The sequence below is a fragment of the Felis catus genome, chromosome C1 (genome assembly GCF_018350175.1).
Source record: "Felis catus isolate Fca126 chromosome C1, F.catus_Fca126_mat1.0, whole genome shotgun sequence".
Classification (NCBI taxonomy): Eukaryota; Metazoa; Chordata; class Mammalia; order Carnivora; family Felidae; genus Felis; species Felis catus.
Genome location: NC_058375.1, coordinates 158,694,501 through 158,719,431, shown reverse-complemented (window position 1 = coordinate 158,719,431; position 24,931 = coordinate 158,694,501). Strand labels below are relative to the sequence as shown.

At 36.0% G+C, this 24,931-nt stretch overlaps 1 protein-coding gene and 1 non-coding gene across 9 annotated transcripts in view; both read right to left on the bottom strand.

Annotated features, from left to right (window-relative positions):
* The window catches only part of UBR3 (ubiquitin protein ligase E3 component n-recognin 3), a 244,481-nt gene that overhangs the window by 94,412 nt on the left and 125,138 nt on the right, over positions 1-24,931 (bottom strand). For 6 of the 8 annotated variants that reach the window (XM_023259445.2, XM_023259440.2, XM_023259442.2 and 3 more), the window contains exons 21-25: positions 23,364-23,468; positions 21,516-21,689; positions 21,281-21,313; positions 19,188-19,648; positions 12,696-12,784 (exon numbers count right to left, since the gene is read on the bottom strand). In XM_023259445.2, the coding sequence (XP_023115213.1) occupies positions 12,696-12,784; positions 19,188-19,648; positions 21,281-21,313; positions 21,516-21,689; positions 23,364-23,468 (862 nt within the window). The remainder of the gene's footprint in view (positions 1-12,695; positions 12,785-19,187; positions 19,649-21,280; positions 21,314-21,515; positions 21,690-23,363; positions 23,469-24,931) is intronic. The other 2 variants (XM_023259443.2, XM_023259444.2) reach the window with 1 other exon arrangement.
* Positions 17,379-17,481, bottom strand: LOC111562058. The gene has a single exon (XR_002745117.1). It is a non-coding gene; the product is annotated as a U6 spliceosomal RNA (small nuclear RNA).

The window sequence follows — 24,931 nt, the reverse complement described above, 5'->3', positions numbered from 1 at the left end:
ACTGAACCACTTTCTTACAGCATACACAAAAATAAACTCAAAATAGATGAAAGACCTAAATGTGAGACAGGAAATCATCAAAATCCTAGAGAAGAACACAGGCAGCAACCTCTTTGACCTCAGCTGGAACAACTTCTTACTAGAAACATCACTGAAGTCAAGGGAAACAAAAGCAAACATGAACTACTGGGACTTCATCAAGATAAAAAAATTTCTGCACAGCAAAGTAAACAATCAAAAAAACTAAAAGGCAGCCTACAAAATGGGAGAGGATATTTGCAAATCACATTAGCTGAAAGTATTTGGTCAGTATTCAAAAATCTATAAAGAACTTACCAAACTCAACACCCAAAAAACAAATAACCCAGTGAAGAAATGTGCAGAAGACATGAATAGATACTTTTCCAAAGAAGACATCCATATGGCTAACAGACACATGAAAAGATGCTCAACATCACTCATTCTCAGGGAAATACAAACCAAACCACGATGAGGTACCACCTCACACCTGTCAGAATGGATAAAATTAACAACACAAGAAACACGTGGCAAGGATGTGGAGAAAGGGGAACCCTCTTGCACTGTTAGTGGGAACGCAAACTGGTCAGCAGTATGGAGCTTCCTTAAAACTAAAAATAGAACTACCCTATGATCCAGCAATTGCACTGTAAGATATTTACCCAAAGAATACAAAAATACAGATTTAAAGGGATACATGCACCCTAATGTCTATGTTCCTCAACTGTAACTTGGATAATGCTTTTCTCAAGATTAGTCCTAGGTTATGGGTTTTAAGAACAAGACCACTGAGGTAAAGTACCATTCTCATCACATCATACCAATGTCATATTATCAACATGACATCACTATCAATATTTACCTGGAACATCTAGTTAAGGTAGTGCTTGCCAACTTTCTCTACTGTAACATTACTTTCCCCCATTCCACACTGTACTTTTTGGAAAGAAGTCACTAAGCACAGCCTACACTTAAGGAGTAGAGAGTTGTTCTACCTGCTTGAAGGTTGAGTTATCTACATAAATGGTTTCGAATTCCTCTGCATGGGAAATTTGTCTATTCGTCTTCATTCATTCAATCATTTATTTATATAAGTATGAATTCATGGATATTTATTTTGTACTCAGGGTTATAATCCAACACTACTTTATTTCCTTGCATAAACTGTGCCAACTTGGCCACTGGGAGCACTTTCAGTCTCCAACTCTAATCTATTACTACATGGATCATTTTAGCCTTCTCTTATCTATCTATAACCTACCACTCCAGTAGTGAGAAATCCAGCTCCCATCAGGCCACCATCTATTTACCTAATTGTTCAATCTCAGTATATTAGGATAGCAGTTGCAGAATAGTTAACCCATACTTCCACAGAAGGCATGTTATCAACCTCAGTGTCGATGTATAGTTCCTTTTATCTTCAGTATTCTAGACTTCACTAATTTCCAAAGTTACTTAGCCTCTTTTCTCCCCTTCCCCTAAATGAGGCTGTTTTGTGTATTTAAAATACAGTTAGAGCCTCTTGCCACATTCTGAAGTCCATTCTGGGACCTTCAACCTCTTAAGTGACTTTTTAAATTTGCATACATTAAAATTCACTCTGTTGTAAAATTCTACGGCTTTTGACAAAATGCATAGTTATGTATCCAACCATACAGTCTTACACAGAATAAATTCACTGCTCTAAAAAATACTTTGTGCTTCACTTACTTAAGTCCCTTCCCCAACCCTGGTCACCACTGATTTGTTCACCATCTCTATAGTTTTGGCCTTTCCAAAATGCCATATAATTGGAAACATACAGTATATAGCCTTTTCAGACTGACTATTTGCACTAAGCAATATGAATTTAAGATTCATCCACGTCTTTGTATGGCATAACAGTTTATTCCTTTTTATTGCTGAATAGTTCTCCAGTGTATGGATGTACCAGTTTGTTCATCCATTCATCTACTGAAAAACATCTTGGCTACTTCCAGTTTTGAGTGATTACAAATAAAGCTTCTATAAACACTCGTGCAGATTTTTGTGTAGATCTATGTTTTTACATCAATTGGGTAAATAACCTAACAGCATGATGGCTGGATCATATGGTGAGACTAAATTTACCTTGGAGGAAAATGTCAAATTCCTAAAACCAAAAGTTCCAAGAAAAAGAACTTTTTGTACTTTTAACTGGCAACACATGAAAAAACTATGAGTTAAATGTCACATTTATATCACTGTAGCTGGATCTTTATAAACTATTGGTTAACAAATATTAAAACCAAAAATAAACACTTATCTCCATCTAGTGGCTATCAAAGAGTAGATACATATAGCGATATTTCAATTTCAGAAAATTAGGTTGGCTGTTTACTGCAGCATTGTTAGTTAAAACAGAATAAAAAACAAACTGAAAATAAAGTGAATGTCCAATAATAAAGACATGGCTGAGTAAATTACTTTATTATGCACTATTATGGGCTTTCTCTGCTTGCCCCAAAATAAAGAAAAGAAAGGAAAAGAAACACTAAATTAGAACAGTGGTACTCAACTTTGGCTGCACATTAGAATCAGCTGTGAACTTTCTAAAGCTCCCTATGTCTGAATTCCACTCCCAAAGACTTTTCTTTAATCTATAGTGGCACCTAGGCACAGATTTACCTTAAGGAGGCTGTAATGATTCTAATGTGCATCATGGTTGAAAACTACTGAATCAGAACTACTGGTTAGGACTTAGAAATATTACTGAGGTAGAGAGCAGGGAAAGGTGATCTCATTTGGTAAAAGCAAACAATGACCAAAAACAAGGAAGGAAGAAAGGGAAAGAGGGAGAGGGAGGAAGAGAGACAGAAGCTTAAATGAACCTGTAACTATAGTATGTTTGTACATGATTATATGAATATAGAGAGTAGCAGAGGAGTACACAAACCAAAGTGTAATCACAGGTCATGGGAGAAAAAGAAAAAAACACAAATGAAAAGCACTTATACTAATCCCATTCATGTAACATTGCATGCATGTGTACACACGTGTGCATAATGAGATCTAGGATAAGAAGAGATCTATATATACTATATGTAATTTTCAGGGATATTCATGATACATTAAGTTTTTAAAAAAGGAAGCAAACTGCACAGCCTTATGTACACTATAATTTTATTTCATAAAAAAATCCATTTATATAATTTTTATATGTATTCATATGAATAAAACCTGTTTATAATGGTTTACCCCAGAATGGTGAGATTAAAAGGGAAGGTAGGCAGAGATGATTACCTTTGCTTTCAAATAGTTTCATATGATATGTTAAGCATATTATTATGCTTTAAAAAAATGTTTTGGCTTGATAGAAGTGTGTGTCTTACTTATGGTACAAATAAAACCTTTTATTTATGGGCTCCAGTTTTTGAAACACACCACATCACAAATGATGGACTTAAAATGTGGGGACCTAGCCCCACAACTATATGGTCAATTAATTTTCATCAAAGCAGAAAAGAATATCCAATTGAAAAAAGATAACATCTTCAACAAATGGTGTTGGGAGAACTGGACAGCAACATGCAAAAATGAAACTGGACCACTTTCTTACACCTTACACAAAAATAAATTCAAAATGGATGAAAGACCTAAATGTGAGATAGGAATCCATTAAAATCCTAGAGGAGAACACAGGCCATAGCATTGGCCTTTGACACTGGCTACAGCAACTTCTTACCAGATATGTCTCCTGAGGCAAGGGAAACAAAAACAAAGTACTGGTACTACATCAAAATAAAAAGTTTCTGCACAGCGAAAGAAGCAATGAGACTAAAAGGCAACCTACGGAATGGGAGAAGATATTTGCAAATGACAAATGTGGATAAAGAGTCAGTATCCAAAATCTATAAAGAACTTATAAAACTCAACACCCAAAAAACAAATAATCCAATTAAAAATGGGCAGAAAAGATGAATAGACATTTTTCCAAAGAAGACATCCAGATGACCAACAGACACACGAAATGATGCTCAACTTCACTGATCATCATGGAAATACAAATCAAAACCACAATGAGATACCACCTCACACCTGTGAGAATGGCTAACATTAACAACTCAGGCAACAACAGATGTTGGCGAGGATGCGGAGAGAAAGGATCTCTTTTGCACTGCTGGTGGGAATGCAAACTGGTGCAGCCACTCTGGAAAACAGTATGGAGGTTCTTCAAAAGGTTAAAAATAAAACCACCCAGGGGTACCTGGGTGACTCAGTTGGTTGGGCGTCCGACTTCAGCTCAGGTCATGATCTCACTGCTCATGAGTGAGTTCGAGCCCCATGTCAGGCTCTGTGCTGACAGCTCAGAGCTTTGAGCCTGCTTCAGATTCTGTGACTCCCTCTCTCTCTCTGCCCCTCCCCTGCTCATGCTCAGTCTCTCTCTGTCTCTCAAAAAATGAATAAACGTTAAAAATAAAAATTAAAAAAAAACAGAACCACCCTACAATCCAGCAATTGCATTACTAGGTATTTATACAAAGAATACAAAAATACTAATTCAAAGGGATACATGTACCCCAACATTTATAGCAGCATTATTTACAATTGCCAAATTATGGAAAAGGCCCAAGTGTCCAACGACTAAGGAATGGATAAAGAAGATGTGGTATATATAAATAATGGCCTATCACTCAGCCATAAAAAAGAATGAAATCTTGTCATTTGCAATGACATGGATGGAGCTGCAGAGTATTAATGCTAAGTGAAATAAGTCTGTCAGAGAAAGAGAAATACCACATTATTTCATTCCTATGTGAAACTTAAGCAAAACAAATAAGTAAAATGGGGGAGAGGAGAGGGGGAGAGAGAAAGAGAGAAAGAGAGAGAGAGAGAGAGAGAGAGAGAGAGAGAGAGCAAACCAAGAAACAGACTCTTAACCATAGAGAATTGATGGTTACCAGAAGGGAGGAGGGTGGGAAGATGGGTCAAACAGGTGATGGGGATTAAAGAATGCACATGGTGTGATGAGCACCAGGTGTTTATGTAAGTGTTTGGTCACTAAATTGTACGCCTGAAATTAATATTTCACTGTACGTTAACTAACCACAATTTAAATTAAAAACTTAAAGGGCACCTGGGTGGCTCAGTTGGTTAAGCATCTGACTCTAGATTTCGGCTCAGGTTCTCACGGTTCATGAGTTGAAGCCATGTGGAGCCTGCTTGCTTGGGATATATTCTCTCTCTCTCCTTCTCTCTCTCTTTCTCTCTCTCTCTCTCTCCCTCCCTCCCTCCCTCCCTCTCTTCCCCCCCTGCCCCTCCCAGCTTGCTCTCTCTCAAAGTAAACTTTAGAAATTAATTAAAAACTTACAAGACATTACAGACCAAGCACCATCCCTCAAAACTAACATATTTAGATTCAGAATAACCAACGTAAAAAATATTCTATCCATGAGAAGATCTGCTTTCTAATTTCAGTGAAAAGGAATTCAAGTAGTTTCTACTTAGCTGAGAGAGCAAGAATTTCACAAGTTACACAGCAAAATTCAAAACGATACTTCATAAAATAATGTTTTTAAACATATATGCAACAGCCATAGATGCATAGTACTATGCACTACATGCATTCCAATGTTCCAAGTAGATTGGTCCTACCTGAAAGAGAACAAAGCTCACAGATGTGTCTGATTCCAAGAAAATGGAAGAACATTAAAAAGAGGCTAATTCATGAGAAAACCACACACCAAACTGTGTAAGGAGCAAAAAGAGATGTCAGGGAATAAGAAGAAGCAGTTAAAAATGCAAAGATTATCCTTTTTAATAATAAGAGAAATACTAATTATAGCTAAACTACAATACCACTTCTTCTCACTATGACATTACCAAAAAAAGTTTGACAACTTATTCTTACGGCAAGAATGTAAGGAAAGTGATACTATATGACACACTGTTGGTGAGAATGCAAAATAGCACAACCCCTAAGAAAGTAATTTGACAGTACCTAGAAAAATTACCTATGTATTTACCCTTTAGCCTAGCAGTCCCACATCTAAAAATCTATCTCACAGATATATTATCAAAATACAAATAAATACATATATAAAGACAATCACTGCAGTGCTATTTGTACTAGAAGCAACCCAAATTCCAGTAATAGAAGACCATTTGAATAAAATCTGGGGGCGGGGGAAATCTACAAAATGGAATACTAGACAGCTAGAAAAGGGAATGAAGAAAATCTCTATACACTGTCTGCTGGCATCTCCAGGATAGAATGTTAAGTGAAAAAAACAAGGTAAAGAAAGCATACACAGTATGTTATTATTTACCTAAGAAGGGGACACTAGGGATGTAAGTATTTTTATATCTTAATATAATATATAAAATATACTCATATCCGCAGCCCCCTTCTTCTGTAAATGCTAACATTACATTTTTAGCATGCATGTTAAAAAATAAAAGGATAAATCTCAAATTAAACTGTATTATTGGGGTGCCTGAGTGGCTCAGTTAGTTAAGCATCTAACTCTTGATTTCAGCTCAGGTCATGATATCGTGAGATCAAGCACCATGTGGGGCTCTATGCTGGCGGTACAGAGCCTGCTTGGGATTCTCTCTCCTTCCCTCTCTCTCTTCCTCTTCCCAGCTTGTGTGCACTCTCTCTGTCTCTCTCTCTCAAAATGAATAAAGAAACTTAAAAAAAAACCCAACTGTATTATTAAATAACAAAATAATCAGCTGTCTCCACAAGTAACAATAAAACTCAACCAAATCCTGATCTGTGCCAGCTGTTGCTTGGACAACCCCACATTCCAAATGAAATCTTAAAGGATAGGTACTGCAGAGAGATATTATTTCAATTTACCTAGTATCTACTGCCCTTCTGCTAATAGCAGGTTTCAGTTTTTGTTTAGCAGAATCACCCCCTCATCACTCACTTCCAATTCATATGATTTGGGTGGGGCTGACCCTACAATAGGCTAGACTAATAGAGGCACATCAAAGATTTTTGCTTTAGCTATTGGAAAAACAGTATTCTTTTCATTCTGGTTTTTAAAAAATAAAAATTTCCAAACACGTTAAATATCCCTTCTATCTTGTGCCTTGTGCCTGAATCAATCAAGCAATGATCAGATCTTTTAATTCTTACTTTGCAACTATTCTCATGTCTGTCCCTTTCTATCCCCAGGCTACCAACTTGGGGCGAGCGCACTTAACTCTTCTCAATTTCCTCCAAATCTGAAGAAATACCACTTACTGTGGTACTATACCACGTACTACAGTATAACCTCAGACAAGTTACTTGATCTAAGTCTAGGTATCTTTATCTAAAATAATACCACCTCTCTCATGGGGGTGTCAGGATAAATAAGTCAATATACAATATATTCAACACAGTGGTGGGTACACAATTAACATACAAAACTATATAACCACCATCATTCCCCAAAATTCATACTCTTAGACCCAGACTCAAAATGCAGAAAAAGTTTGGGGCGCCTGGGTGGCTCAGTCAGTTAAGCATCAACTTTGGCTCAGGTCATGATCTTGTGGTTTGTGAGTTCAAGCCCCACGTCAAGCTCTATGCTGACGGCTCAGAGCCTGGACCCTACTTCAGATTCTATGTCTTCTTCTCTCTCTGCCCCTCCCCTGCTTGCACTCTTTCTCTCTCTCAAAAACACATATACATTAAAAAAATTTTTCTTAAATATAGAAAAAGTTGTGTGTATACAATGCTTAGAATTAAAATTAGAAAAAAGCTACAGTCTAATTATGATGGGATAATTAAGTAAATTATATAATAAAAATAATAGGGATAGCCAATGTTCATAAACACTTATGTGCTAAGCACTCTAAGTATTTTTTTCAATATATGAAATTTATTGTCAAATTGGTTTCCATACAACACCCAGTGCTCATCCCAAAAGGTGCCCTCCTCAATACTCATCACCCACCCCCTCCCTCCCACCCATCAACCCTCAGTTTGTTCTCAGTTTTTAATTTTTTTTTTTCAACGTTTTTTATTTATTTTTGGGACAGAGAGAGACAGAGCATGAACGGGGGAGGGGCAGAGAGAGAGGGAGACACAGAATCGGAAACAGGCTCCAGGCTCCGAGCCGTCAGCCCAGAGCCTGACGCGGGGCTCGAACTCACGGACCGCGAGATCGTGACCTGGCTGAAGTCGGACGCTTAACCGACTGCGCCACCCAGGCGCCCCTGTTCTCAGTTTTTAAGAGTCTCTTATGCTTTGGCTCTCTCCCACTCTAACCTCTTTTTTTTTTCTTCCTTCCCCTCCCCCATGGGTTTCTGTTAAGTTTCTCAGGATCCACATAAGAGTGAAACCATATGGTATCTGTCTTTCTCTGTATGGCTTATTTCACTTAGCATCACACTCTCCAGTTCCATCCACATTGCTACAAAGGGCCATATTTCGTTCTTTCTCATTGCCATGTAGTACTCCATTGTGTATATAAACCACAATTTCTTTATCCATTCATCAGTTGATGGACATTTAGGCTCTTTCCATAATTTGGCTATTGTTGAGAGTGCTGTGTTCTAAGTATTTTAAATGTGCTAATACAGGGGCACCTGGGTGGCTCAGTGGGCTAAGCATGTGACTCTTGATTTTGGCTCAGGTCATGATCTCACGGGTTCATGGGATCCAGCCCTGCATTGGGCTCCGTGCTTATAGCTTGGGATTCTCTCTCTCCCTCTCTCTTTTCCCCTCCCTCCCCCCCTCAAAATAAATAAACATTAAAAAAATATATATACTAATACATTCAATCCTCACAACAATCTTAGGAAGCAGTTAGTATAATAATCCCTTTTTTGGGGGGGCGCCTGGGTGGCTCAGTTGGTTAAGCGTCCGACTTCAGCTCAGGTCATGATCTCACAGTTAGTGAGTCCAAGCCCCACGTCAGGCTCTGTGCTGACAGCTCAGAGCCTGGAGCCTGCTTCCGATTCTGCGTCTCCCTCTCTCTCTGACCCTCCCCTGCTCATGCTCTCTCTCTGTCTCAAAAATAAATAAAATATTAAAAAAATTTTTTGTTTAAAAAATAATCCCTTTTTCATTATGTGAAAACTGACACAGAGAGGTTAAGTAAATTGCTCCAGACAACAGAGTGGCTGAGGTATGAACCTAGGCAGTCAGGCTCCAGGGTCCATATTCATAGCCACTACACCTTGCTACCTCTCCAATGAACTTTAAAAATTCACTCTCCAACTTTAAAAATTATAGCTTAAAGTAATTCAAAAGGGTAAAAGATAATTGAGAGAGAGAAAGCACGCGTGCACTCTAACAAATTCAGAAAGATTTGAAAAAATTCTGTAGGGCAAGGAGGAACAAGATACTGAAGAAAGGACATCTCTAAGCATGCAAAGTAAAAAGAACACATCATATAAAAGGTAACAAATATAAAAGATTAAGTAAAATAGCAATCTAGGAGTTTCAACATCCAACTTATACAACTAAGAGTCCCACAAAAGGAGTATAAAGAAAATATTAGGATAGGAGTGCCTGGGTGGCTCAGTAAGTTAAGCGTCTGACTCTTGATTTCAGCTCAGGTCATAATCTCACGATCATGAGATCAAGCTCCATGCTAGGTTCTGTGTTGGGCTCCATGGTGGGCTCTATGCTAGGTATGGAGCCTGCTTAAGATTCTCTCTCTCCCTCTCTTCTGCCCCTCCCCTGCTCTCTCTGTCTCTGTCTCTAAGAAAATAATAATAGAAAATATAAGGAGAAAAGTATGTAATAGTTCTTCACTGCTGTTTAATAAATTACCCCAAAACTCAGTGGCTTAAACCAACATTTGTTATCTCACACAGTTACTGAGGGTCAGGAATCTGGGAGCAGCTTAGCTGAATGGTTCTGGTTCTGGATCTCTTATGAGACTGCTGTCAAACTAAAAATCTATCCGAAGGCTTAACTGGAGGTTGAAGTTTCACATCCAAGCTCACTAACATAATTGTTGGCCAGATGCCTCAGTCTCTCTCCAGACAGTCCTCTCCATACTGCTGGTCACAATATGGCAGCTGGCTTTCTTCCAGAATAAGTAATCCAAGAAAGAGAGAAAACAAGACAGAAGCCGCAGTGTTTTTCATAACCTAATGTCAGAAATGACACAGTATTACTTTGGCCATATGCCAGTGGCCATGCACACCAGTTCCGGTGGAATGTGAAAGAAGAATACACAGGGCATAAATAACCAGAAGACATGGATCACAGGGGCACCCAGGTGGCTCAATTGGTTGAACATCCGACTTCAGCTCAGGTCATGATCTCACAGCTCGTGAGTTCGAACCCTGCGTCGGGCTCTGTGCTGACAGCTCAGGGCCTGGAGCCTGCTTCAGATTCTGTGTCTCCCTCTCTCACTGCCCCTCCCCTACTTGCACTCTGTCTCTTTCTCTCTCAAAAATAAACATTTAAAAAAATTAAAAATAAAAAGGAAGGCATGGATCCTTGAGGGTCATCTCGGAGAATGGCTAGTCATCAGAGAAATCATAGGAAAGTTTTTTCTCAGAGCTTCACAGATATGAATCTTCAGACTGAAAAGGCCCACTAAGGACTAAGGAAAAGGAAAAAGATCCACCTAGATACAAATCATAAAATTTCAGATCTCTTGAGGTGCCTGGCTAGTTAAATCGGCAGAGCATGAGACTCTCGGTCCCAGGGTCATGAGTTCAAGCCCCACGTTGGGCATGGAGCCTCCTTAAAATTAAAAACAAAACAAAACAACACAAAACAAATCAAAATGAAACAAAAAAACACATTACAATCTTTTTTAAAAAATCCAAATCTCTAAGGATCAATTAAAAAGTTATGGAAAAGGGAAAAAAAAGTTCACCTACAAAGGACTACCACCAGACTTCTCATCAAATGAATAGTAAAAGACAAAGGAGTACTGCTTTAACATTTGTAACAGAGAATATATTTCAACCTGGAATTATAGTCACCCAAATGATATATCAAGCATGAGAGTAAACAGAGCTCCATCCAGAAACACAAAGTTCAGAAATTTCAGACCCCATATAAGCATTATTAGGAATACACTTATGGCTGAACTCCAGTAAAACAAGACCCAAAAAAGAGAGATGATATAAGATGCAGGAAACCCCAGATCAACTCCACAAGAGGAAAATCCAAAGGTAATGGCTGTACAGCATACCTCCAGAGCAAATGGACCAGACTGGAACAGAATTACGTGCAAAGGACAGTACGACTGAGTAGAACAAAAGAGATATCATAAGGGCAAGTGAGTTAAGAAAAAACAACAGTTGAAAACTTCAGGAAAAACAAAAGATAATATAACAAAGTAACGGCCCAAGCAGAGGTATGTAAAGGGTGGTACGGTTTTAGCAATTGAGAAACTGTAAGAAATGGGGCTATACACAATCTCCTTAAAGTAGTCTAGGAGTCAGGCCACTGGACTGAAAAAAAAATAATAAAGTAAATGAATCTTAGAACACTACTTAGCCCTGTACTCAACAACATTCAAAAAGTCATATTAATTATTTTTCAACATTTAAAGTCAATCTTTGGATGGAACACTTGATTGTAACTACAGAAGAAAATGTAAGCAGCCCTGACAATTTAAAAGTAAATAAGTAACTAACTGATAAAGACAGAGGTAGAAATGTGGAAAGGAAAAATAAAAGGAAAAATAGGGGTGCTATAAGTTTACTTTATATGAAGGGGTATGAAGACAGTGGCCATAGGAAGAACAAATAATACACATGGTAATTATATTCGATATGTAAAAAACAAAATATTAATTATGAATTTTTGGAAAAAGGTAAAGAAGAAGAGATGAAGAAAGGGAAAGTAATGTCAATGAACTAAATCCTCATCTTTCAAATGAGAAAGTCAACTGATACTAAATCTGATAAACAGTATTCTTCACATCAAAATTAAGTCCTGAACATAAACTCCACTGTTGACGGTTCAGAAGACATTATACTATATCTGGACTAACACCCCCACACACACGTCTTCTGGATGTTGACCCTGTGTGCTTATGCGCACAAAAGTGCATGAGAATGTACATGGGTGTTTGAATGCATATATGTGTATATGTTTTAATTACGTGAATGACTTTATTTCAGCATCTCTGTTCTAAAAGAAAAAATAAAAACCACTGGAATGCAAGAGATCGTCAAGAAAGGGAGTATCCTGGTTGACTGAAGACTGAGATTAACTGAAATTTAATCCATTCTTTTTCAATGTTTGTAAAAAATTACTCATAGCAATCTACTATTATACAGGAAAACGGCATCCCCTCTCACTGTACATACACCAATGCTTATCCTAACAGAAGTGAGAAGTACACCTGATTTTAAGAAATATTGAAGGGGCAGCAGAAGGAGGAGGCACTAAAAGTATTTGAAAGCTATTTTTAAAACCTCAAGATAATTTCACAGGAAAAATCAGAACAAGTAAATACATACTGGTGTACCACACAGATCTAAAGGACAATGTAGCAGAAGAAAGTAGCAGAGGATATTTTATTGCTACCATCAGGAAGAACTTTCTAATAATTACGACTACTCCACACAGAATAAACTGCCCGCAATAACAGTCTGATCCTCCATCGCTCTACTGTTTAAAAAAAGACCAGAAATCATCCGTTTACAATGTTGAAAACTAGTGAAGATTGAACTAGATAATCGCTGAGGTAATAAGTATAATTATAAGAGTTCTAAACTAATAAATTTTAGCTTACCAACATCCATTGCAGTTTCCATGAAGCTTTTCTGTCGTGAAGCAAACTCTGCAAGCAATTTCTGCTGCCTCTCTCTAGCCTTTTGTCGCCTAGGTTAAACAGAACAAAGTGGTAAGTATCAGATGTGTTTAAGACTTACCTACTACATTTCAGAAGTGTATATTGTATGAAACGCCCCTGGCACACAACTGTTTTCTGAACTGTGTATTAAATTTTATGTAAGACTTGACTGTCCTTAGATTCCACTTGCTTCAACATGGTTTGAAGATCACTGGCTTAAACAGACAAAAATAAAAGCCAAGGTTTATTTTAAAATGTGAAATAATTAAAGTAGATAGAAAATCTGGGTTTCTAACAATTTCCTAAGTATGTCATGTCAATTGGCAGCAAGAGTAAGAAAAGTTTTTTTATCAAGGAACTCACAATTTAACCCCAGGCACAAATAACAGCAAACTGGTTGCTAGAAGCTATGATGTTTAGATATAAACAGAATCTAAAAGATAAAAAACAGATTTACTATTATATTAAGAACTGGACTCTCCTAAAAGAGAATGAGCAGAAGCCAATAAATTTCCCAGTTTCTACTAGGAAATATTCCAAGTTTAGTTTATTTTGTTTCAAGGAAAAATACAGAAGTCTCAAATACAACATAAAAAATAAACTGTATTTCAAATCTAAGCATAAATATTCTTTTGGATTAATTCATCAAATTCTATTTATTATGTATCCTTTATCTACTTCCAAAGAGTATTTTAACTTGAGGCTGGTTGGGAAAAAGAAAAAAATAAAAGAAAAAAATAAAAACTACACACACAAATACAACACAACAGGACTATAACATAAGAATAAGAAAATAAAGGTGAACTAATAAAGAAAGGAAACAGAGGCTTCCCTAGATTTGAGGATGCCAACAATGCTAGCGAGCATAAAAATTTTATCCCGAGCAAAGAAAGGTTAAAATAGTAATCTAAAACAAAAGGCAAGGAAGAAGGAAAAAAAAAAGTTACAATGTAAGCTATATATTAGCTCATCAAAAGAAAGAAAATTTTTTACTGAAACAAAACTCAAAAAGAAATTTACCATAGCCTGTGATGTTAAAAACATTAAAACATATCCATTAAAACATAAAGGATATCCTGAAACTACCATTACACTGTACGTTAACTAACTAGAATTTAAATAAAAACTTTCAGCAAATTAAAAGTAAAAAAAAAGTCTAAAAAACCATAATGGATAGAGCATATTATAGCAGTCATTTAATGACTATTTATTATACAGATATACTATAAAAGTCAAAGCATAGTATTAAGCTGAGATTCTATAAAGTCATTTCTGTGGGAAACCTAAAAAAGAATTTTCATTAATCTCAATGATTCAAAGATAGAGAATCTTGGATTAAAAAATGCTAACAGTAATTTTAGATTTTTCATTCACATATCCACTCCCATCCAATTAGTGGAGATTATCATGAACAGGCATAGAGTCAAGTACTGTCAAGCCTTACCATGAGAAGTTACATACTTCTGCCAATAACGTTCAAAAGATTTTAACACTGCTTTTCTAATAATTACTTTAAAAAAACTTTTTAACGTTCATTTATTTTTGAGAGAGAGAGAACAAGAAAGTGAGAGTGAGTGGGGCAGGGGCAGAGAGAGAGGGAGACGCTGAATCCAAAGCAGGCTCCAAGCTCTGAGCTGTCAGCACAGAGCCCGATGTGGGGCTCGAACTCACCAACGAAGAGATCATGACCTGAGCCAAAGTCGGACGTTTAACCTACTGAACATCCAGGCACCCCACTCATAGTTTTTAATAAATTTCTCTCCCTATTCCCTCCAACTCCTTCCCCTCTCCCTCCCACTCTCTCACATACCCACACCCACACACATACTTTTCCTAGTTCTGTCCACTAAGAGTGACTGAAAATAGCTATATCCCCTAGAATGAGCACATTGATTGTGGTTTCTAAAAAAAAAAAAAAAAAAAAAAAAAAAAAAAAAAAAAAAAAAGCCATCAGAACTCCTTGGAGAAATGGCTAGTTCCAAATACAAAAGGAACCTGGACTATCTTCTGGCCCCAGAAAAAAAGAAAATGTTCAAAGAATGATAGGGAAACATCAAAAGAATACAGAAACCAGCCGGAAGGGAGTCCCACAGGTCAAATCTAAAACAATTTGAGCATCAAAATGAATAGCAAACATATGAGGTTGCAACCCATAAAATCAGAATCTGTAAGTCCAAACTGATAGAAATAAAAAAATGAATAAATTGAAAGTTTGTGAGAAAGAAGATATTACAGCATCCCAAAATATCTCTCATAAATTACATATTAATTACAAAGGGGGAAAAGGGGAGTACTTAACAGTGAAGAAGTCTGGCTGAAACCCCTTTAATCGAGTGATCAAAATTGATCACCAAATGAAACAAACTGAAATCATAGGACACCTGATGGAATACAATCAAAAGAACATAGCAGTGCTTCCTTGATACTCCTGCCAGCAATGCATAATCTGAATCTAAACATAAGGGGCCAGTAGAGAAACCCAAATTGAGGGACATTCTACAATGTTACTACCCTATATTCTTCAAAAGTGACAAGATCAAGAAAATAAAGGAAAAACTAAAGAAAATCCATATTGAAGGACACCAAAGAGACGTGACAACCAAATGCAAGGAACAATTCTGTACTGGATTTTTTTGTTGTAAGAAACAGTATTGAGGGGCGCCTGGGTGGCTCAGTTGGTTAAGCGTCTGACTTTGGCTCAGGTCATGATCCCACAGTTCGTGGGATCGAGCCCATGTCAGGCTTTGTGCTGACAGCTCGGAGCCTGGAGCCTGCTTCGGATTCTGTGTCTCCCTCTCTCTCTCTCTCTGCCCCTCCCCTGCTCACGCTCTGTCTCCCTCTCTCTCTCAAATATGGATAATAAAACCTTAAAAGAAAAAAAAAAAAAAAACAGTACTGAGACAACTACCAAAACTTGGGATCTAAGGATTTTATCACACTCAAATAAAATGTTAATTTCCTTATTTTGAAAACTATATTGTGATTATACTAAAAAAAAATGTCCTTATTTCTAGGAAATACAAACTAAAATATTCCAGGGTAAAGCAACTTACTCTGAAATGGTCTAAGAAGTTCTCTGTACTGTCCTTGAAACTTTTCAATAAATTTGACATTTCTTCAAAATGAAAATTAAAATCCATTCTCAAAGGACTCTCACAAAGAACCTAGTCACATCATGCCTACACTTCGACATACAGAAACACTATGTAAATAAATGGATGTTGTCTTAAGTTGCTTAAAAAAAAAAAAATCTCTACTGGCTTTCTATGATTTCCAGAAAAAGAATGTCAATTCTTTTTCCCTTATAAATTTTTTAACTTAGGTAATTTTTTGTCTAAAATTGGGCATAAATATGAGTAAAAATGAAAAGGCAGACAAGTGTAGCAGATTTAGTACAACTCAGGAATTTTCCACTATTATCCCAGAGGTAGAAACATTGAGGCTGCACACTGTTATAACCATCTAAAGGTTTCCTATTTGTATCTTGTTTTCTATGCAGTAACTCTAATGAAAAGTGATGCCACGTTTGTCTATGGGTGAGGTAGTTGGAAATGGACCACCACTGTTTATAAACTGGCCTTTATTATGAAACTTAATCTAAAATCCAAAATAAATTAAGAAAAGATAATGTGAGAAGCATAGTGAGATTCAAATAAATTTATCTTAATCCTTAGCTGTCTGCTACAGAATTAGTTTCAAGTCCTTGTCAATACCATCACCACCACTGCTCAAAGGAAACAAAGCCTATTATGAAGAAAACCTTTACAATTTTTCAAGAGTACTATTTATTACAATAGCATTAGAGCCTTTGTCAAAATAGCATCTGAACTACTCCAGTATCATATGCATTTTGAGTAATAATTACAAAATACCTTTAACCAAATAAAATAAACTTTGATTCACTGAATGTTTACCTTCTTTTTAAAAAATGACATTATTCTATAATCAAGGAAATATCACCAATTTAAAAGGTTAACAAACATAAAAAATTTTACCTCGCTTTCAACTTTATCAATAGATCTCTTAAATCTTAGGCAGTTACTAATTCAAAATTAATAAATTGTCATGCAAATTATAGGTTAGTTATTTATAATGATTCCTATTTATGAACTACTGTGAGAAATAAAACTCTCCTACATTCTCCTACTAAAAGCTTTTGTATATATATATATTTTTTTCTTTTTTCATGTATTTAGTCATCAAATATATACTTAGCACTGTGTTCCAGATACGGTACTGGATATAAGAGATTCAAAAATACAAGAAAGATTCAACATGGAGAATCTCACCTCTACTGTTACAATAACAATTGTTTAAAAATTAAAATGCAGTATGATAAATACACATAGGAAAACCATTATTATTGCATTTATACTAGATGATTGTACATACTCTTATTGGTTTTCACTGAGGGGTAGAATTATACATGGGTTTGATTTTTTTTTTTTTTTTTAGACCATGTCTTCTAAATTAACAACAATGAAATGTGTAACAAAATAAAGCTATCCAATAAAATCCAATGAAGTTATCTGATTGGTGAGTGCTTTGGTAACTGTTTGAATTTTTTGTCTTGAGCTCTTTTTCATGCAATAGAAGAGTAAAAAGTTTTTTTCAAACATAATTAAAAATATGGAATGCTTCACGAATTTGCATGTCATGCTTGCACAGGGGCCATGCTAATCTCTGTATCGTTCCAATTTTAGTGTATGTGCTGCCTTGTGAGAAATGTGGACACATATTTATTTATATACTTTATACTTTTAATATAAATTATCTACAACTTTAATTATATCAGAAATGAAGTACAACTATATATGTGATTAAAATTGCTTCTGACACAGTTAGAAAGGATAACGACCTAACTACTGAATCAAAGGAAACTGCCAATCTTATCTGAACTTTTGTAGCACAATCTTGTTTCTTCCTTTCTGAACCCTCATGAATGCCACTCTCTACAGTGTTCCTCCTCTTCCACTCTAGCCATCCCTTTTAAGCCACCTTTATAGGTAATTCTTTTAATGTTTTTTCCTTATTCTATAAAAGTTCAGTATTAAGTATCTCATTTCTTACTGCACACACTTTTCTATATATAAGCCTTTAACTACTACCTGTATGGCCCCATCTATAGCTCTAACTCTGAGTTCTCCCCTAAGTCTCAAACCCTTTATCTGACTGGACATCTCCACTTGGGTATGCTCTTTAAACTCAGTAATGTACAAAGCAGAGCATATCAACTTTACTGCTAAGCCTAAGCCTCTCCTTATCTTGGTCTGTTATCCTCCCCTATCTTGGTAAAGAGGAACATCATCCAAGAAAGATTTTTTGTAATTTATAAATATTATGATTTAACAGGGGCACCTGGCTGGTTCAGTCATTAGAGCATGTGACTCCTGATATAGGGGTCATGAGTTTGAGCCTCAGGTTGGTGGTAAAGTTTGCTTAAAAAAATTTTTTTAATTTAAAAAAAGCAACCCAAAGTTCCCAAAACTACAGCTATGTTTTATTTTTTATTTATTTTTTTACATTTATTTATTTTTTGAGAGACACAGAGAGACAAAGTGCAAGTCGGGAGGGGCAGAGAGAGAAGGAGACACACAATCTGAAGCAGGCTCCAGGCTCCGAGCTGTCAGCACACAGCCTGATGCAGGGCTCGAACTCACAAACCATGAGATCATGACCTGAGCTGAAGTCGGACGCTTAACCAACTGAGCCACCCAGACGCCCCACTACAGCCATGTTTTAAAACATTACTTGTTGGGGTGCCTGGGGGGCTCAGTTGGCTACGTGTCTGACTCTTGGTTTCAGCTCAGGTTATGATCTCATAATTTGTGCGATCAAGCCCCACGTCAGGCTAAGTGCTGACAGAGCAGAACCCGTTTGGGATTCTCTCTCTGCCTCTCTCATTGCCTCTCCCCTGCTTTCTCTCTCTCTCTCTCAAAATAAATATACTTTAAAAAAATAAATAAAACATTACTTAATAATTAGTAATTATATACTGGAAAGATTGGAAAAGACCAAAAAGGAAAAAAACCCTAAAACAACCAAATTTTTGAGAAATATTTAAAATATTTTTTAAAATTTTTCTATTTTCACTTAAAGTTGAATTAATAATAGTATTTGAAAACAGCAGCAGAATCATTAGATAACCCACAGCAATAACTGAAGTAGCAATTTTTCCAAAGGGATCTCCCAAGTTTAGGGGAGTAATTTAATGTTGGGGTCATAAACTCTTGTCTTCTTACCCCAAACTAACTCAAGCATTATACATGCCCAAGCACTGACTATGTTTGGTTCTCTTTATCTTACAAACTAATCAACTATGATTATAGCTGCTAAACATCCAGATGATTAGCCTCAGATGGCCAAAAAAGGGGGATCCACCAAATCTTCAACTGAACCATACATGTTTAAAATATTAAAAATAAAAATTACCTTTCTTCTTTGTCCAATGTTTTCTTCTCTGCTGCAGTGATTTTTTTGGGGGGTACAGGAGGGGTCACTTTTCTACATATCTCTTCAATGATGCGTTTGTTCATTCTGCTTTGCAATGCAGCTTTTAGTAAAATTCTTTCCACTGCAGTTATACCATCTCCATGATTATATTTAGGAATTTCTGGTTGGATTAAAATTTCTATGTCATCAAGCCAAGGAGGATAGTAGGAGTTTTGTTTTCCTGAGAGTTTGTGATGAAGTTTAATTAGCAAAGACAATATGCTTTCTTTAATTTCCAAAATGGCTGTAGTTAACTGTGGAGCTGAACCAGGAGCAGACCACTTATTTGAAGTTTTGGGACGAACCACCTGATTTGCTTCACTGCTACTGCGATTGATGATCTCCTGAAACTTCTTCCTACGCTCTGCTACTAAGCTGAAAACTTGAGCTGTACCAGAATTCTACCATTAAAAAAGAGAAAGAAAAATCAAGAGAAGTTATTCAATGTCAAGTGTAAGAACATATTAGTATAACATTTTCCAAAGGGAATGTTCAACGTTCCATCCAAAGATTCAGCCAATAGATTTACTCTTTAAGTAAATCTGTCCCTTTACCTCTCTTAATCAAATATATTTAGTCTCACTCAATCTGGAAACAATTTTGGGGAAAAAGGAGGTTATCCACAGTAACACCTCTTTCTCAACCTCCTAGGCCAATCTACCAGGGAAAAGAGACAAAGCTTGAGAAGTATCTATAGCCATGTTAAGGAGAAATCATACATGAAGTTCCTCACCAGTTTATAGGAATAAAAGATGTTCCACCCAACATTTATCAAGAATACTATACTTCTAATATAACACTGTGTGTTAACTATGCTTCTATTAAAAAAAAAAAAAGAATATTATGTCTTTACTAACTGCTACAAGACTGATACATTTTCTAGTTAAGTAAATTATAAACTAATTTTTCCTAAGTTGATGAATCTGAACTACTAATTAATTTCATTTTTAAAGAACTTCAAAGTTGAAAAATTACTTCTAATAAATGCTTAGTTACTAAAATAAAATATAAAGATGAAAAATCAAACTGGTCTGTTTCATATTTGAATATCACTATAATTTATTTGAAAGGATTTTTAAAATATTTCCCTCAATAATTTGTCTTCTAAAAAGCCTTTTTGTTAAAACAGTCAAACTGCATCGGAGCTCTTAGAAATCATCTTTTAATTAAGATACAAGTCAGTTTAATGGATTTAATTTTTTTAAGCAAGCATAGAAAGGATGCTCCAATATCAACAGAGCTTTTATGAGCTAAATTATAGTATATGCTGTTTTTTAACATCCAAATTGTTTTTCAAAGTACTCTCTACCATTATTAGAGGTAAAAGCTGCCTCTGATTAAGATTCCAATTTAATCAAAATTCTTTATGGTGTTCACAGCAAAAACATATTGTCAAAGGCAAAGAAAGTTCCTATCCATGGACTCTGCTAAGAGAAACATCTGATTCAGTGCTCTCTATCCACAAAAAAAATACATTGTAAGAATAAGAGGTATTTAAATTCAGTTACTTGGCAGGTCATTTCAAGATTTTTTCATTTCTGCCTTTTAAAAATTAGTTAATTAAAAGCTACATGCAATGAAAGAGCTGATTTTCAAAATGAATCCAAATGCACACTGTACTAAGATTTTTGTGGGCTTATTTTATCAAAGTTAATTAATTGCCACAGAAGCAAAAAAATCTGTAAATAGGCATGCTGCCAGCAATTAAAGATTAAATTTATTTTGATTTAGGAAACATTCATTTTTAAGATATTAGTAACAATGAGAAATGAAAACAAACCCAAACGTGCTGCTTATAACTGGTCCAAAATACTAAGAAAAACCCACGAATAAATACTCAGTATTATTTTTTAACTTCAGTAGTGTGAATTTTCTTTAAGCCTAAGTTACCATATAAAAACACACACATGTTAAACTTTTTAAAAAATGTAACCATATTAAACACACACATATACACACAAATACTTCAAAGTGTTTTCCGATTTCCAGTTAAAGCCATATTGCTAGTTAATGCAAGTATCATATATATCTACCTCTCTCTGAAGAACTTTAGGCCTTCGTGAACTCTGGCAGATTAAAGGGAAAAGATGGGTGAAGCAGAAGTTGCTTAGATATATCAGAGGAAACAAAAGACAATTTAAAGTTACCTACAACCACATTTTTCTTCTGAATATCACAGGATGATCTAAACAATATACCCCGACATAACATGTAGTCTTTTCTTTTTCTTTTTCTTTTTCTTTTTCTTTTTCCCTCTTCTACACTTACATGTAAAGAACTCAGGCTGTCAGAGCTGGTACTTGCAGGTGAGTCCCTCTTCACTTCAGGAGCAGTCTCTGGAACTCTCACCCTAACATAGTTTATAAAGTGTCGCATGTTTGACACTAAGTTACTGCCAGGAAACCAACTGTCATGACAACGTTCTGGTCCACACACTGATGCCTAAAACATGAACATAATGAACGTGAAACCTTGCAAAAGTCAGGTCTAAGGTACAATGGAGATGAACTAGCCCAAACAATCACCCACTGCCTGTCTTATCTCTGCATCCTTTACAGTCTCATCTTCAAATTATCAAGTGCCAATAAACCCAAATTCAAACATAAAATACAAGAATAAATTTCTTAATACTAATATAAGTAAGTCCAATTGAAGTCAGCTAACTTTCTCCTGGAAAAAAAAAAATACACTTTTCAATCTGGAAGTACTTAACAATACAGAGTATTTTTCAGTAGCCATTAATAATGACTCATAATACAGTCAAATAATGCTGATTTGGACTAACTAAAAGAAAGTCGAAAAAAATCAACCAAAAGCCTGACCTGGCCTTAGAGAAGTATCAATGATCTTTTATTATCTATGAAAGAATATACATTGACTTATCTTAGACAATAGCATACTGCCTAGTCTTTTTATTTGTTTTTTGCTGTTACAGTGTTCCACAGTATTTTGTCTTTTTGGAGAAAGGAGATGAAGGGAATCTTAAATTTGCAAATCAATTTGTAGTAATAACTGCTTTTATTGAAGTGATACTTCTAAAGTCCTGAAACATATTAACAACTTGTATTCTTTTTCTTTTTTTTTTTTTTTTTTTAAAGTAGGCTTCTTGCCCAGCATGGAGCCAAATGCCAGGCTTGAACTCACAACCCTGAAATCAAGACCTGAGCTGAGATCAAGTCAAGAGTCAGATACTCAACTGACTTAGCCACCCAGGCACCTCTAACAACCTGTACAGTATTCTTTTTTCCTTTTTTTTTTTTTTTTCAATTTTTTTCCCTTTTATTTATTTTTTGGGGCAGGGGTGGGGGGTGCGGAGCAGAGGGAGTGAGAGAGAGAATCCTAAACAGGCTCCACATTTGGCATGGAGCCCAATGTAGGATTCAATTCCAAGACCCTGGGATCATGACCTGGGTGGAAATCAAGTGTCAGACGCTCAACCGACTGCGCCACCCAGGGTGCCCCATAACTTGTATTCTTAAGTACTTTACAAATTTTCCCATATAACAATATTTACTTCATTAACGTAAAACCTTTACAGAAGAGTTTGCCACTCAAAATTAATCCCTAATCAAATGATTAGAATTTCTAGACTGAAGTCCTAACATAACATTTACTAGTAATCAATGTTATTAGCATAACTCCAAAATTGCATTAACCCCTTTTCTTAGACCTATATATGCTGAACTACAAATTTCAAATTCAGTAATTTCATAAGTAGAGTTTAAAGTATCAGTGATACCTCTAAAAGAACATACATATATTTGAAAATTGAGGTGCCTGGGTGGCTCAGTCGATTAAGCGTCAACTCTTGGTTTCAGATACAGTCGTGCACGATCTCACAGTTTGTGAGTCCCACGTGGGGCTCTGTGCCAGCAGTATATAGGCCTCCTGGGATCTTTTGTCTCCCTCTCTCTCTACCCCTCCCTTCATTCTGTCTCTGTCTCTCTCAAAATAAGTAAACTTAAAAAAAAATAAAAGAAAAAAGGGCCTTTTCCAGTAGTTCTAAGGAATAGCTAATGACTATGATGAATCCATAAATACATTTCAAGATAACATAGTACCTTTGTTAAGGCATTTCATAACTTCAGTATTTAAAAATAAAAGAAACTTACTTACCTCTTCATCTGATTCCTCTTCAGCTGAATTTTCAAGTCCTAATTCAATCAGATATAAAACCATGCAGAGTACGTGTTCTGACAGATTTTGATGATCCATCAAAATCTTTAAAAAGGGGAAAAAATGCTTCGTAATTACTTTTTCCACAAAATATATTTAAGTATTTAAAAACATTGTTATAGATAAAAGTAATAGATAAAAGTAATAATCATACATATTTAAATAAATATACCACATGATCAGAAAGAAAGTAAAACTATATCTTGGTGAAAAGACAAACTAAAACTGAAACAACAGGTTCCTTTTCAAGATCACACAGTCTTTTAAGCAGTATCTAGGAATACTGGTTCACTGATTCCTAAAGGTAACACAATAAGTAGTCCATTAAATCCAGTATTACAAATATACCGTATCTATGAAATAACTTAACAAGAATGTTTCGCATCCTCATTTGCTGATACTCTTTCCCTGATGACAAAAATACCAGATAAATAAGTGTACTAAATAGGATTATTCATGCAAATGTGTTTAGCATAGCACCTGGCATATAATTGGGAGGACAATAAGTGTTTACAGAATATTAGTGTTCTTAAAATATCTCTAAAATTAAAGTTCTCAGCCTGAGTATTTTTTGAGGTTGAGTAAATGTATGTGTTAGTCTTTGGTTTATATGGGTGAGAAAGCAAAAAGGGATGCAGCTAGTTGAAAAAGAGGCTTCTCTGAGAAATTACCAATAAATCTGCCCTTATGTGGATTATACACTGCAAGTTTTACACATCTTATGCAGGATTTCAGGGCTAACTCACATCACTCATTCAACATGATGCAACAAACTACTAACCTAAGATACCTAAAATACCTAAGAAAAAAGTGGCCTGGCGGCCATCATGTCGTCCTCATTATAAGAAAGCCATCTAGCCAAATGACGGGAGGGTAAGAGAAAGAGGTTGTTTGGGGGTGGCCTTGTCAGCTGCAGGTGAGATTACAGAGAGTACAAAAGAGAACATTCTAGGATGGGCCTCATAGAAACTGCCCCAAAGGCTGAGCAGGCTTAAAAAAAGGACTTAATCACCTAAGAGCTAATTTATTCTGACTGAAAAATAAAAAGATTTTCAGTTCATTGCCTTTCTAATGTTTATTTTGACTACTGAGAAGGCTTTTCTGGTCACCTTTTGTGTGGCACGGTGGTAAGGACCTTTTTTTAAAAAACTTGTTTCATACAAATTCTGTATATACCTAGCTATTTGACCTTGAGCCACAGATTCTGGCCTTAGTTTTCTCATCTTTAATCTGAAACAACAGACCAGAATTGTTGTGAGGATCCCACAAGTTAACAACTGTAATTTGTGTGGTACAGCATGTATCAGTTGGTGTTCAACAAACAGTAGGCAGGTGGTGCACATGGTGGGAGGAGCAGCAGGAGGAGAGGACGGAAGGCTGGGAGGCCCCGGGCGTCATCCTTTGTAATCCCTGAAACCAAGGCTCAGCCACACACCCAGCTAGTATAAGCAACACCAAACAGATTTCAGACCTCAACTATTGCCTGTCATTACTACACTGCCTCCTCT